Source organism: Bos grunniens, chromosome 24, assembly GCF_055505025.1.
Source record: "Bos grunniens cultivar Pamir isolate PY7600 chromosome 24, Bosgru_T2T1.0, whole genome shotgun sequence".
NCBI lineage: Eukaryota > Metazoa > Chordata > Mammalia > Artiodactyla > Bovidae > Bos > Bos grunniens.
In genome coordinates, this window is record NC_141188.1 from 42,811,666 (window position 1) to 42,827,339 (window position 15,674).

The 15,674-nt window shown below is 53.0% G+C and overlaps 1 protein-coding gene across 6 annotated transcripts in view; it reads left to right on the plus strand.

Annotated features, from left to right (window-relative positions):
- MTCL1 (microtubule crosslinking factor 1) overlaps positions 1–15,674 on the plus strand; it is a 114,329-nt gene that overhangs the window by 67,996 nt on the left and 30,659 nt on the right. For 4 of the 6 annotated variants that reach the window (XM_086373148.1, XM_086373146.1, XM_086373144.1 and 1 more), the window contains exons 4-7: positions 694–753; positions 1,962–2,036; positions 5,721–6,896; positions 7,883–8,038. In XM_086373148.1, the coding sequence (XP_086229274.1) occupies positions 694–753; positions 1,962–2,036; positions 5,721–6,896; positions 7,883–8,038 (1,467 nt within the window). The remainder of the gene's footprint in view (positions 1–693; positions 754–1,961; positions 2,037–5,720; positions 6,897–7,882; positions 8,039–15,674) is intronic. The other 2 variants (XM_086373145.1, XM_086373143.1) reach the window with 1 other exon arrangement.

Genomic DNA, 15,674 nt, shown 5'->3' on the forward strand with positions numbered 1-15,674 from the left:
ACCGCTTACCCACAGGGGCCCAGGAAACAGCAATTATTTTTTTTAATTGAATTTATTTTTGGCACTGCTGGGTCTTCATTGCTGCCTGAGGGCTTTCTCTAGTTGAGTAAGTGGGGGCTCCTCTCTAGTTGTGGCGCACAGTCGTCTTGTTGCTGTGGCTTGTCTGGTTTCAGAGCACAGGCTCTGGAGCGCGGGCTCAGTAGTTGTGGTACACAGGCTTAGCTGCCCCACGGCCTGTGCGATCTTCTTAGACCAGGAATTGAACCCATGTCCCTTTCGTTGGCAGGTGATTCTTAACCGCTGGACCACCAGGTGAGGCCAGCAATTAGTTTTGATATTAGCCCAAACAAAACATAATTCAGAGGAGAAATCACCCTCAGAACATTACGTATGTGTTTTCCAACGCTTCCTACCCTCTTCCCGTCCCCCCTCCTCAGTCACAATGATCCTGGCGTCCCTGTTTATGAAACTGAACGATTGGGGAAAACCCCAAGTTCAATAATCAGGACTTGAAGCCTCTCAGGAGGCAAACACCTCCCAAGCTCTACTTTGTTTTGTGATTCCAGTGATAAAAGAGCCTCCTTCCACTGTGTGTGTGTCCCCTCCCGGGGGCGAGGGGACATGCTGCCTTGAGCCGGTTCCTACATGTGACCCCCCCACTTTGTAACAGAATGTCGCCTGGCTCTGTTTCAGAGTTCCTTGAAGAGAAGAGGCAGCCGGGAAGCGTACAAAGAGAAGAAAGCCTTCACCCAGGTAAGCAGCATCTCATTCTCATGTGATGTCTCCTCATTTTGAGTTTTCTTGAAAAGTGTGAGCATCACCTTGAAGGTCGCCAAAGAATCACCACCTGTGCAGTCATCTGAGCTCACCCAGAGCCTCCATGGGTGAATTGTCTTCCCAAACCAAGAGCTCTTCCCTTTTGTTTCTTTCACTGGTCGGCTGGTGGTTTCCTCAAGAAGGAGGGGAACAGACCGACTTCCTGGGCAGCATAATCGGTGCCGTTCGGGGCTCTGCTGTGTTCTCAGATGGTGACGGGCATTCTGGCCGTCCAAGTCAGTCACACAGTAAAAGAGTGAGATAGCACAGCTGCCGTCACGTCGGGTTGTCCAGAAAGCATCGTTTTGAGGGTTGGAGTTTTTTTTTTAATGCACAAGCTGAATAGTATCTTAAATTGCCCTAATCGAAAGCAAGGTGTTCTCTGCAAGGTGGTCAGAGTGGGGCCCTCTGCGCACAATGCATTGTGTCCTTCAGAACTTCTTTTCTGAACACACTGCATTTCTTTCTTTGTTTTCTAAATTGCTACTACTATTAGATTTTGGAAAGAACAAGGCCTCTTTGGGGTGTCTGCTCCCTGGAGACCCCAGAGCACAGAGTGATGAGAGAGACACCACGGAGAGTCCAGGAAACTACGAGGCCCAGTGCCCACCCCTCTGTGAATCCCCCCTCCCCATTCCCTTGGGTCTCTGCTCTCCCTGAAGCCCCCATCCCCACAGCAGCTTTCATGGAGGGCCAGGGAGAAGGAAATGGCAACCCACTCCAGTGTTCTTGCCTGGAGAATCCCAGGGACGGGTGATCCTGGTGGTCTGCGGTCTATGGGGTCACACAGAGTCGGACACGACTGAAGTGACTTAGCAGCAGCAGCAGCAGGCCTGGTGAGCCGGAGAAACGGCAAGGCTTAGCTGTTTTCTTCCGTGTCTCTGCTGCCCAAATCTCACTTTGGAACTGCTAATAATGGGGACGTTAAAGCCTGTTGTCCCCAGATGCTGGGCGCTTCGGCCCCTGGCCTTCAAGACTGTTTCAACTTCTGGCTTCTGACCGGGGAAGAGTTGTTCTTTAAAAGCGTCATCTTTGCATATCGTGGGGTGACTAGTGCAGTGCACTCACCGGGGGTCAGTGAGGCTGGGAGCAGGAGGGGGAGACCTGAGAGTGGGGTCATTGAGCGGGGAGTTTCTGTCTGGCAGAACGGAGGAGCCGAGCACCTTGGGAACTGCAGGTCTACAGCCAAAGCTCAGAGGAAACTGCCGCCCCGGTGCAAGGTAGGAGCTCGAGCAGTGGTCGGCGGCGCTGGGGTGCTGGCCAGAGGCAGACTTGCAAGCCAGACAATATACACCCGCAGCGTTATATTTCTGTTGCTTGTCAAGGCCTTTCCGCTGGTGGCGGCGGTGGTGGTCCTGTGTGCGTCCTCCCCCACCCCGGGCCGTGCTGGGCTTCTCTGCCAGACCACAGAGAGTCACGTGGGCCGGCTACTGGATCTGCTTCATGCTCCTTCCTGGAGCTGTCGGACCGTCTCCTGAAACCAGAGCTCGAGGTCGGCCTTGCCCCTCCCGGGGAGTCTTGGCAGAGTTCTAGAAAGTCTTCAGTTACCAGATAAGATGGGTGTCCAGCCTGTGCTGCTACAGCTGAGGCTGTGATTCCCCCATCGTATCAGAAGAAGTTGGCCTCCTGCCCCAGAACAGGCCGAGCCTGGCTCCCCCCAGCCTCCCCTTACCTTCATGCCGGCTTCGGCTGCCCCCACTGAGCAATTAAGTTGACCACACACTACCTCGGTTTCAAAGACGGCCTTTTTTTTTTTTTTTTAATCAAAACTTGCATTAGTCCTGGTGGCAGGGCTGGCTGTGCATGGGTGTTGCGTAGAAACAAAGCATGCTTTCATCATATGTTAGAATTCCTGGTGTGGGGGTAGTTTCTTTCCTTAAGGAGCTGGAGCCTTTTTGGATATTTGGTCAATCCTCAGGTAATCTATGAATCGGACGCTTACTAGGGTATGTCGTAGAATCCTGCTTTTTTACCCGGCCTGGGTTTAAGTTCGAGGAGACAGGGGAGGAAGATGGTTCTGATTTAGAATCAGATTTGTGGGGAATGGCGGGCGGGGGGGGAACAGTGTAAGGTTTCCAGAAGTCAAGGCGATTTGAGGGATTGCTGGGGTTTTGTACCATGTAGGGGGGTGCAGATAAGTGCTTCTATCTGAGCACAGAGCCCTGAGGAACACCAGACTCCATATGCATCCTCCAACAGTTCAGCTCAACTTCTGGGGGGAACAACCCTCAGGAGAGACAGCCTGAGATGCCCTGACCCTGGTTTGAGATAGAAGCGTCCTGAACTGTGCAGGGGGCTCTGCCGCTCGGCCGCCACCATCTCAAGGGCTCACCAGTCGTGAGATTCCAGGGAGGGTGGGTCAGGACACTGGTCCCGCCTGGGACTCTGCCCAGGCTTGAGTCCCGGGCTGAAGGTGGAATTCCCCTGGGACAGGTGACATTCCCCTCCACTGTCTCCACGGCTGTCCCCAGCACTGAAGTGAACTTCTGTGCTTAAGTTGGAGACAGGATGGTGTAGGTGATTCTAGACTCAGGACAAGCACTAGCTACCAGGTTCACGATGGGGCTAAACATCTTTCTCTCCTGGGCTTGTCACCCCTGAAGTGATTCATTTACAAAGTACTGACTCTGTCTCCACTGACACCTGTTTTAGTTTATTCAAACCCCTTCTTGTGACAACAAAGACCTCTCTATATTTGGACACATAGATTTCTTATAAATCTATATCAAAAAATTTAAAAAGATGCTTTTGATCTGCTTTCGAAAGTTCTAAGAACCTGGGTTGTTTAACATGCCAATTTCTGGTACACAATATGTCTTCAGTATTTCCTGAAGGAATGAATAACAAATAAGTAGGCTTTTCCCCTTAGTGTTAAGTTAGGATTAAATACTGTATGTGTTTTATGGCCCATGTATTCTGTGTAGGCCCTGTACATCGTTACCCCAGCAGTGATGGTAACCTATCTTGCTCCATTGTGTGGCCAGTCAGCTTTACTTCCAGTTGTCGCAGACCCCTCGTTACGTCCACCTTTGTTGTTGTTCAGTCGCTAAATTGTGTCTGACTCTCTGCGACCCCATGGATTGCAGCACACCAGGCTTCCCTGTCCCTTACCATCTCCTGGAATTTGCTCAAACTTACGTCCATTGAGTCGGTGATGCCATCCAACCATTTCATCCTCTGTGGCCCCTTTTCCTCCTGTCTTCAATCTTTCCCAGCATCAGAGTCTTTTCCAATGAGTCAGCCCTTCGCATCAGGTGGCCAAAATATTGGAGCTTCAGCTTCAACATCAGTCCTTCCAATGAATATTCAAATTTGATTTCCTTTAGGATTGATTGGTTTGATCTCCCTGCAGTCCAAGAGACTCTTAAGAGTCTTCTCCAGCACCACACTTCAAAAGCATCAATTCTTTGGTGTTCAGCCTAACCAAAACCAAACCAGACCCTTAATGTGAGAAGTTCTAGATCATGAAGACTGTGCCCTCCTCCCAGTGACATTTATATATCACTCCTGATATGCAAAGAGGAAGAAAAAAAGTTACTTGCTCCTTTCCCCCAAATTCATTGAGTTTCAGACAAAGCAGAAAGTTGGCTTCAGGTCTAGTGGTGAGAGGAGGCAAGGTAGGGGCTCCCAGGGAGGTCTTTCTGCCTAGTGGTGAGTGTGCAGCAGGAACCGGTGGAGAATGAACCATGTTCTCTTGCTGACCCGTCTGCACAAGTGACCAGCTGGAGGAGCTCCCCCCACCCCCAGGGTTGATTTGCTGGTTTGATGACTCTTCCTCCCTGGTGATGGGATGTGACCACCAAATAAGGAGGGAGACTTTGTCTAAGTCTGGGTTCCCAGGAATCTTTTGGAACTTGATGACCAATCACAGAGAAATGAGTCATGACACTGGTCACTGTTGCCAGCCACCCAAGTGTCATTTATGAAGCTGTAGCATGAGCCTAGATCCAGAATTGATGCAGTTCCAAGGTGTGGAGACCGCATGGGGAAGGCAAGGGTCACTCTCTAGTTGGTCCTGAAAGGGCCTTCTGGACCTTGGTCGAGCAGTGTGGGGTTTTAGCAGACAGCCTGCTCCCGTGACCCTCCAGAGTCCTCTGGGTACCTGAGGAGCCCTACTTTTTAGATTTTAAACCGCTTAACACCTTGCCTTGGGTTTCTGGGATTAATTTCCTGCTGTCATAGCCACTAAAACGTGCTGAAGTCGAGTTTGCATGGAGAGAGGGTGTGAGTCATCCGGGCCTTAAGTTTACAGTATCCATCTCATACTAACCGCCAGAGCCGGGTGCTTACTCTGCAGCTTAGCATCCAGAGGCCCTCATGCCCATCATCTTGAGTCATCCTCACGTCATCCATGGGATGAGCTGGGGGAGGAGGATGGTGGGGGGGTTGCCTTGTCTTAGGTTCTCAGATTTGTGGAAAGCCAGGCTGATTTGGGGTCACCTGGCCTCCCCATCCCGTTAGGACCTATGAGGTGCTGGCGGCCCCACTGTGGAGGGAGGAGGTAAGTGGCAACAGGTAGAAGTTGGCACAGAGGCCTGTCCACCTGTCCCAGGCTAAGCCTGGGGTCTGGGGTGTCTCACAGGTCAGGATGGACCCAGAGAAGTGGGGTGGGCCGCCACACTGTGGCGGTGCTGGGCTTCATTGCTCACTCCTCTCCATTCATCTCCTGGGTGATGGTTTTCATGTGCACCTTTGCCCAAACAGGCCTTGGTGCCCCCATGAAGGACCAGGCCTGCCCCGTCTGTCATGGCCCCTCTCAGTGGACCCCATGCACTGACGGGAAGAGTGGTGTTTCATGTGTGGTGTGTGTGTGTGTGTGAGGGGTGAGGTGCGAGGAAAATCGTCAAAAACAGGAAGGTGTGATATTTTCAAATAACCCTGGTCTGGGCTCTCTCTCTGGGCAGGATGACAGCGCGGATCTGAGGTGCCAGCTCCAGTTTGCCAAAGAGGAGGGCTCGCTGATGCTCAGGAAGATGGCCAAGCTGGGGCGCGAGAAGGACCGGCTGGAGCAGGAGCTGCAGAGGTACAGGGCCCTCTACGGGGACGCTGACAGCCCCCTGCCCACGGGCGAGGCCGGCGGGCCACCCAGCACCCGGGAGGCGGAGCTGAAGCTGCGGCTGAGGCTGGTGGAGGAGGAGGCCAGCATCTTGGGCCGGAAGATCGTGGAGCTGGAGGTGGAGAATCGGGGCCTCAGGGCTGAGATGGAAGACCTGCGCGGCCGGGAATCCCTGCCCGGTGGGCCGACCTCGCCCTTCGGGGGTGACTCCCTGGAGTCCTCGGCTGAGCTGCGCCGGCACCTGCAGTTCGTGGAGGAGGAGGCGGAGCTGCTGCGGCGGTCCATCTCCGAGATCGAGGACCACAACCGGCAGCTGACCCACGAGCTGAGCAAGTTCAAGTTCGAGCCGCGGCCCGAGCCGGGCTGGCTGGCAGGGGGCGGGGCGCCCCTGCAGGACGAGCTCCAGGCGGTGCGGCTGCCGATAAGCGAGCTGAGCGGGGAGGTGCTGACGCTGCAGCCGGGCCCGCACGCCCCGAGCCCGCGGGACAGTGATGCTGACAGCGACACGGGCCGAAGGAGCGACGACGGTGAGGACGGACGCGTGCAGCCTCGCCGGGAGGGCCCCATTGGCGGCGAGAGTGACTCGGAGGAGACCTTCGAGAAGACGTCTGGCTTCGGAAGCGGGAGGCCGTCGGAGGCCGGCGAGTGCCCGGCGGAGCTGCTGCGCGCGCGGGAGGACTCGGAGCGCCTGGCGAGCATCAGGCACGAGGCGGAGCGGCTGGAGCGCACGGTGGAGCGCATCATCACGGACACCGAGGCCGCTCTCCCGGGCGGAGAGGCCTCGCCCGGGGCCTGCGGCCAGGGCATCAGGGAGGAGCCCCAGCTGCTGGGGACCCTCAACGCCAGGATGAAGGCATTCAGGAAAGAGCTCCAGGCCTTCCTGGAGCAGGTGGAGCGACTGGGGGAGGGCCTGTCCCCGCTGCCCCAGCTCACCGAGTCATCCAGCTTCCTGTCCTCTGTGACCTCCGTATCCCGGGACTCCCCGGTGGGGAACCTGGGCAAGGAGCTGGGCCCGGACCTGCAGGTAAGGGGGCTCCTGGCTCTGCCTCCCTGCTCCGTCCTGCTCCTCCTCCTTCTCGCTGGCCTTGCCGCGCTCCAACTCACCTTGCTCACAGCTGCTTGGTTATGATCGCAAACCTGCATTGTACTAAAGCCTCAAGTTTCAACCAAAGCCTTTCTGTTGGTTGGGTTTCTCTCTCTCTTTTTTTTTTTTTTGGTTTGGTTTGGTTTAGCTCTCTTTTGTTTCCTTGTTTCTTTCCCCCTTTCCCTTTTATTTTTAACCACGCCACTGCTCTTGGCTAAGAGGTCCTCCCTCTTGACACGAGGCTAACCCACTGGCAGCACCAAGGATGGACGCATTCTGTCCCTTCTCCTTTTTTTTGGCGTCCTCAATGACCAGCCATCTCGATGAAGAAGCAAAGAGGAGTTTGAAGCGCAGTGCAAGCGCTCTTCGAAGTCAGGATAATTAGCAGACTCCCGGGAGCGGGTGCATCCGTGCCTGGGTTCACCGCCCCAGGGACAGTCCAGCCCACCGGCTCCCTCTGTGACACAACTGGGGCAGGCAAGGAGCGTGGTGGAGAGAAGGATGGCTTTGACAGCATCCCGGAGCCGAGGGCGGCGAGTGGTGTGGCCCAGACGGCTCTCCGTGCACCGCCCTGGACTGTGGCGTTTGGTGCCCGATGCCTGACTGCGGGCGAGTCTCGCTCCCGCGTCCCCATCGCATGCGCCTCGTGACCAGCGTGTTGCATTCTCCCGTTTCTCTGTTTGCCTTTCAGATCTTTCAGCCTGCCGTTTTGCTGCTCCTCCTCCTGGCTCTGTTCTCTCCTCTCTCTGACGCCGCTGTGTTTACGTTGGTTTCTCTGGTCATGCTTTTCCTCATCCCATAGATTTCCAGCTGTCTGTCTACCTCCCCCCTCCCCCACCTCACCCTCTTGTCCTTTGTGTTTTGTTTAAAATTGTAAGACAAGAACAAAAGCAAAAAAAAACAAATCCCTCCCATGCACCTCACAGTCCAAACTGAGAGATCAGATGGAGTGGCAGCCGGGGCAGGAGCGAGGGGAGGAGCGGGGTCACCTCCATCTCCGCACCGCACGGGAGCTGCACCGCCGAGCCGACGGGGATGCCGGAAGCTGCCGGCCTGGAGCCCAGAGCTGCTTCAGCCTCGAGGTGAGCAGGGGTCCCCCTCACCTTCCCACTCCTCCTTTGCTGTGTGTTTGTGTGACGGTTCCCACCTAGGTCCAAGGCCCCTAGGGAACATGATGGGGATATGGGGCATGTGGGATCAGAGGGGTACTTAACTGAATCAGAATCCATGGCATACAACTGAACTGGGGGATTCACACGGTGAGGGCAGGGGGCCTGGAAACGAAGCGAAGCGACTGAGACTGATTCATGAGGCTCTGTGGCTGCTTGTCAGGCAGTGAGGAAAGCAGGACTGAAAACCAAGAGTGTCCCGCCTGTGTGTCTTGCCCCGCCCCCACCTGCTCCTTTTCTGGATGGTGCTCCAGACATAGGGCAGAACCCAGGGATGCTCTTCTGACCCGGGGGCTCTTCCGCAGTCTCTGTTGCCATAGCAACCCATGTCCACAAATCTCACAGTCACTGTGGATAGTACTGCTTTTCCTCATCCTATAGTTTTCCAGCTGCCTGTCTACCTTCCCCACCCCACCCCACCCCACCCTCTTGTCCTTTGTATTTTGTTTAAAATTGTAAAACAAGAACAAAAGCAAAAAAACAAATCCCTCCCATGCATCTCACAGTCCAAACTGAGAGATCAGATGAGTGGCAGCCGGGGCAGGAGCGAGGGGAGGATCGGGGGTCCTGTTGTAGGTCACAGTTGTCCCGTCAGCGAAGGCTCCTCCCTTTAGGTAATTCCACCAGGACAGAAGGTAGGTGGCCCTGAGGCGGGTGTCTGGCTCTGGTACCGCCTGTTGAGGAAGTTGCCGCAAGGTTAGAGCTGCGTGTTCTGCATTAGGAGAGGTCGGGGTGTTTGCTTCCGGAAGCAAACAGAAGCTCACTTCTCAGTCAGGTGAGAAAGTCCCCTAAGAGTGCTAGGTGCTATGTAATGAAGTATGAATAGTGATCAAGAACCAGAAGGAATATGTCTTGCTGTTGAAGACTACCTGGCAGGAAGGGGTGTCACGGCTCCAGTAGCTGATACCAATGTTCTGTTTGTTCTGGTGTGATTTTATAACTGTCAATGTACAGTAAAAATGGGCAAAAACTAGCCAATCAGACTACATCGAATGACAGCACGTGTAAGGCCAAAACCAGCCCATCTGCATCCTGTCCTGCACACAGGTTACTTTGGCACGAAAACTCATGGCCAGAGGCCGGGCCACATTGCCAGTCTTCTCTGCCCCCAGAGGCCCTTTCTCTGGGTGGTCCGGTGCCCTCCTCCCTCTATACACCGTCCGGGGTGTCCTGTCTACTAAGCGTGTCCCGTTCACTGTGATGAGGTCAGAGGACTCTCTGCCCTGCACCCCCAGGTCCTGCTGGTTCCCCAGGAGCAACAAGTCTGCCCCTGACTCTCCTGGGCATGTGTGCTCTGCAGAGCTTCAGAAGCCACAGAGAATCTGGAGAGAGGAAGATGCTTAGCTGAAACAGTGCCGTGGGAAAATAAACCTTCGTAAAAGGGCACGTAGCAAAGTTAGCTAGTGCTGTGCGGTGACTTTGGGTCACCAAACAGTACGGCTCAGAAGGGATCTTCAGACAGACCCCCTCATTCTACAAGTGGGAAGAAAGCACGAGGCAGTGTCAGCAAATTCTCCCCCACCCCAGCTGACTGGTGATGGAGCTAGGGCCAGAACTGCCTCCTCGGGCCTGGCCTGTCCTCTCCCCACCCCCGCCCCTCCCATGAGGAGTGCTACCTATTCAGCAGGGACTGGCCCCCACTGACCACTCCCCACCAGGCCTGGACATTCCAAAAGGCGCTCCATCTCCTTGGGGGCCATTTCCAAACCCAGATCACTCGGGTGACTAATCCTTACGCCCACTATCTTGCCATGGAATGTTTCATCTTTCAAGCGTCTGTCTGGTTTCCTTTAATTTTATACCTTCTAATGAGACAGTAAAAAAAATAAAAAACAACTCTGTAAAAGGCAAGGTCCAGGAGCATCATTTCCTAGAAGGGGAAACTGATTTACTCAGGAGTTAGACACACTTCATTCTGACTTTTTATTCACCAAGGCATTTCACACAGGAGAGAAAACTCATGTATGCAGACACAATTTTAAAATACTTTCTAAAAGATGACACCCCTCTGGTTTCTGGCCCCTCTGACAGCTCCATAGTTTTTCCTTTCATGATGAGAGGAGCCCCATGTTGATCCCACGTAGGGTCTGGTTCTCCGTGTGTGTCCCTGGCATGGATGTCACCCTGGGGCTCAGCTTGGCCTTTGAATGTGAAATTGGGTTAAAGGATCGTACTGTGGACAGTTCTGGGGGGCAGAACCCTCAGAACCCTTTAGTGAAGACTTCGCTGGCAAGACATTGCCAACACTTGGTTTCCCATGAGGCTCTACTGGAAATTGTACACACAGTAGCAGGGCAGCCGGCCAGAGAAGTGACTCTGGGTTAAAGACTCGGCACAGGGCACGGATGCCATGGAGCGCCGTGTAACTGCGGGGAAGGCAGACGGAACAGACGTTTTCGTCTAGAATGGGGCTGAGACTGAGGCGAGGTGTACTGCCAGCAGGGTTTTTTTGTTTTTAAATTGACGCATAGGTGATTTACAATGTTAATTTCTGCTGTTTGGCAGAGTGACTCAGTTACACACATATATACATTCTTCTTCATATTCTTTTCTGTGAAGCTTTATGACAGGATATTGAACTATACAGTATGACCTTCTTGTGCATCCGTCCTGTGTATTCTAGTTGGCATCTGCTAATCCTATCCTCTTCCTCCCCTTTGCTAATGGTGTCTGGACTTCCTCTTCCGTTGCCCTTGACGTGACCTTGGTCTGTCTGCAAACACTAACTACTCTTAAACACATGTGAATTTCCTTCAGCCCTTGGCTCCTTGGAGGTGCTAGTGGAGGGGTTGACAGAAGCCACCTTAGATTGGTGGCTTCAAAGAAGAAACAACTTTCTGAACTGAAGCTGAAATTTAGAAGATTCTTCAAGTCCCATTTATGAAGTGCCTTCTGTGTGTTTTACGTTATAGATTTCACGTTTGGGGAAAGGGGACAGAAGCTAAGTGCTTATTTGGGAAGATTTGGGTAGACACCAAATCTTAGTAGTATGTTTAACTACTACTAAGAAGAAGGCAATGGCGCCCCACTCCAGTGCTCTTGCTTGGAAAAGCCCATGGACGGAGGAGCCTCGTAGGCTGCAGTCCATGGGGTCGCTAGGAGTCGGACATGACTGAAGCAACTTAGCAGCAGCAGCAGCAGTCACAAGGCGAAAAAGAAAATAGCTGCCTCTTATTCAGTAGCGTGTTAGCAGATCACAGGTCTGCATGGTGGGAGGCCTGCCCTTTGGGCTGCACATGCTGAGCCCCGGGGGGGCACGGTGTGTCCATATCCTCGCCCAGCCCCTCAGAGCTGCCGCAGCCAGAGAGAGCCAAAGTCCCAACCTGCCAGCACCCATGAGCCTGCTAATGCAGCTACAGAAAAGTTAACCGCTCAGAGGAGAACAAAGCGAGCAGACTTCAGAAAGGCCAATACTCTGGTTGCCTGTTCCTCTCGGTGGCTGCCAGCAAGATTCCCATGTGGCACGGGCGTCTTCCCGGGCTTTGCTCCCTGAGGCTCCCGGCAAGTCTGCTGAGAGCTTCCATCTGTTAAGAAAGCAGGATACGGAATATGTGGTTTGGAATGTGCCGGGCGCCTTAAAAATAGTGCTGAAGAGGAGCACAGGCATGGGTCAGATTACACGTAAATATGAGACTGAGCCTGTGCCCAGAGGATCGAGTTTCTGGGTCAGAAATCCCGGAGTCCTTCTCTCAAGCCCCTCCTCCTGTCCTTTCATCAACGAGAGCACTCTTCGGCCTCAGCTGTGACATACCAGCCTCGATGAAAGGATGTGGGGTTTATATGCCAAGTACGCAGGCACAGGTGCTGACCCGATAAACCGCTTTGGAAAGAAGCAGTAGCAGAACTGCCCCGAACAAAATGGAAGTCATGGGAGATGAGGTCACAGGGAGGGAGACAGAATGGAGTCCTGGTGAATGAGTAGCGTTGTTGTTACCTAGTAAGTAACCATGTGGAAAGATTTTTGATTTTTTGGTTTGATTTGGTTTTTGTTTGTGTATTGAGATAGCGAAGTTGTCTTTAGTGTGGAAAGTAATTTATATGCCACTTTCTCTGAAGATGTCCAGGAAATGAGCAGTGTAGTCGTTGTGGCACAGGCCATGTAGGGGAAGGCTGGAGTGTGGATTCCCAGTGATAATACAGGGAGGTGGTCGTGCTGTCGAGATGAACACGTGTCCATGGCATGGGGACCACCGGGGAAGGCGTCGGTGGAACGTAAACGAACTGCATAGGACGAGGTCAATGTGTTTGGTGACTAATCAGAATCTTAGGTGAGTGGGATGGTTTCTGCAACTCGGTGATGAAGGGGAAGTATGTATGTTTGGTGGGAATCTCTGTGTTGTGTGAAACCTTTCTCACGTATGTGATGTGTATGAGCATGTGCAGTTGTGTGGCGGTGGTGGTGATCCTGGATGGCAGATTCTGCCATCGCCTGTTTGTGTTTTGGTTTTTCCAACACTAGAGTGGCAGCGTCCTACCTAGGAGCAGTTACTTGTCCACAGAGCTTTATTTCTTTTAATGTTTGCTTATTTTTATTTTTGGCTGTGCTGGGTCTTCGTTGCTGTGCGCAGGCTTTTCTTTGGTTGTGAGCACCAGCTACTCTCTTGTTGGGGTGCTCGGGCTTCTCCTATTGCAGAGCACAGGTTCTAGGGCGCACGGGCCTCGGTAGCTGTGGCACACAGGCCTAGATGCCCTGTGGCATGTGGGATCTTCTCCGACCAGGGATCGAACTCGTGTCCCCTGCATTGCAAAGGTGGATTCTTAACCACTGGACCAGTGGGCAGCACATCATGCTTCAATGTCAATGATGCCTAAGATTTTTAATAGGACAGTGTTTCCATCTCTAAAAAACATGTCATAAAGGAGCTCGGCCTCCTCTGTCATTGCCATTTGGACATAAAGGTGTAAAAGATGGATTTTACCAGTAACCGTTTTATTGAAGATTCCTGTAGGTATTTTAATGTAAAATGTAGCAGGCAGACCTTGTGCAGCTCCTCCGAGGCACTGGCGTCTGTTCAGTGAAGGAGCCCCAGGCCACTCACCCTAAGCATCTTGGGTGGGGGGACTCTGGGGAAAAAAAGAGAGGCCTCCCAATGGGGCAGGAAGAACTCTTAACAAGAAAGTATGAACTCATTAATTATGTAACTGAGGGAGACACTCATGGACTTGGGCAGTGAGTCCAGAAAGCCGTGTGTGAGGCAGTCATGCATGATCGCCAGCTCTGATGGCCGCAGCTTCTAGAAAGTCATCTAGAAGCCGCCTATGTGGGGCTGCCTCCTCTTGGCCTGGTTTGTGGCGCTGTGGTGGCCGAAGCCCAGGTGATGGCACTGCTCACCGACCCGGCTGCCAGGTTAGAGATGCGGGCGGAGCTCTGGGGGGGCTGCTGAGAGTCACTCTCTGCACCCCGCGGGTGTCTTGTCACTCTGTGCCCCTGCCTCGTGCACGGGTCTGTCCCGTGTCTTCAGCTTGGGCCAAGTTCTCACTGCCACGAAACCCCTTCCTTTGTCCCACCAATCAGCTCTGGGGCTCCGCCAAACAGAATGTATCCACTAAACCCCTTCTTTTGTCCCACCAATCAGCTCGGGGGCTCCGCTGAACAGAGTGTATCCACTAAACCCCTTCCTTTGTCCCACTGATCAGCTCAGGGGCTCCCCCAGAGTGTATCAATAAAGGAGCTTCAGGGTCAGCTTGCGCAGGTAGTCAGACTACATCAGAAAGAGGCAGTGAGATTGACAGACACTATCTGGAAGGTAAATATGACCTGGATCCAGCACCACCTTCTCTGTTCGTAAGCCCCGAGAGAGAGAGGCTGGGCGGTGCTTTATAGGGACTCGGTCTCATGCACCAACTGGGCAGCCTGGACTTGGAGCTGGAGGGCACATGGATAAGGGCACCCAGTCAAGCTGCCCACCTCGGGGTGTCTCACAAAGATCACTGTCTACCTTCCTGCTGGAAAGCACACTTTTCCATCCTGACTTTGGTCAGTATGTGGTCTCAGGAGATGTGGGTTTGATCCCTGGTTCGGGAAGATCCCCTGGAGAAGGGAATGGCAACCCACTCCAGTATTCTTGCCTGGAGAATCCCCATGGACAGAGGAGCCTGGAGGGCTGCAGTCCATGGAGTTGCAGATTCGGTCACGACTGAAGGAGTAACGCGACAGACAAGCTTGCCTACAGCCAGAACCAGTAAAAGGCCTTCCAGGCCGCTGGACATGAAAATGTGTCCGTAATGTCCAGTGTCTGCAGATTGGTACATTTCGTCAGTATCAGGTCAATTTTCTGCTAGATCAACAATTCACCCGTTGTATTAAAAAAAAGCTGCCACTAATTGGACTGTGGCCTTACAGCTCTTTAAGCCATTTTAGAGTAACCTGGTCCTGGCTCAAAATCCTCATCCATTAAGCGCCTCCCCAGAGTTCCCAGGACCTGGGATCACTGTCCCCAGGCCTCCAAGGTACCTGCCACCCCTGACACACCCGAGACGCAAACCCAGGCTCGAATGGCCATGACTGCTTCTCAGACCCTTTTGTGTTTGTTCCTGGAAGACATCTGTTATCTTTGAAAACAAAAACCAGATGATCTTGAGATGGCACCATGGTGTTTCAAATGCATGTCTTATGCACAGTAAGGTATCAGTATGTACTTACTCTGGCAAGGAATGTGCATGCCACTTAAGCCTCATGTTGTCTGTGGTTCTGCTCATCTAAATGGGTTAAAAACTGATCAAGGGAGCACCTTCTGCCATGAAGCTCAGGGAGAGCCAAGCCAGGTACCACTAGACGTGTCCCTTTTTTTAAACTTATATTTACAGGTCAAGTTTCACATATTATCACCAAAGAAAAGTAATTTCATATCACCTGAACCTAATCCCTAGAGAATTTAGCTGTTTGTTTGTTTTTTACATTGCTCCAAAAATCATGTTTGAAAATGAGTTTATCCCTGGAGATGCTGTCAGCAGAACTGCAGGTTCCTGGTGTTTCTAGTACTGGATTCAGGATAAAGGGCTGTGGGGTGAAGACTCTCCCAGCCTTGGCTGGAGGCTCTGAGCAGTCATCTGGGCTTGTTGAAAGGGAAAGGGGATCCTGGAACAGGAGAAGGGCCTTGGAGGAAGAGGGAGCAGAGCAAGCCAGTCAGGAAGGGACATTTCCAAGAGGTTATAGATCAAAAAATAAACTAAAAGAATAGACCCTCCCAGGGCTGTGCCTCCCGGAGCCAGTCCTGGGGCACCCGCCTGGCACTGGGCATGCACGGTGGGGGTCAGCTGTACTCGCAGCTGAAACCTCACAAGGATCTGTCAATGGCCTGAGATAACACACAAATAAATGGCAGACACTGGGCTTCCAGCAGTCAGGCTGCCCCCTCCTCTCCCTGTCCAGCTCCATGTCCACAGGGGACAAAGCCAGTGCTGGGACTCAGGGCTGCTGAGTGTGTGAGTGAAATTCCCAGCTTCAGGTGCCAACGAGGTCTGGTGTCAGGCACCCAACTTAGTACTTTCTCTAGTACTTCAGGGAAACAAAACCAAACCCACCTGTTGGTTTTTGACACAAGATGGG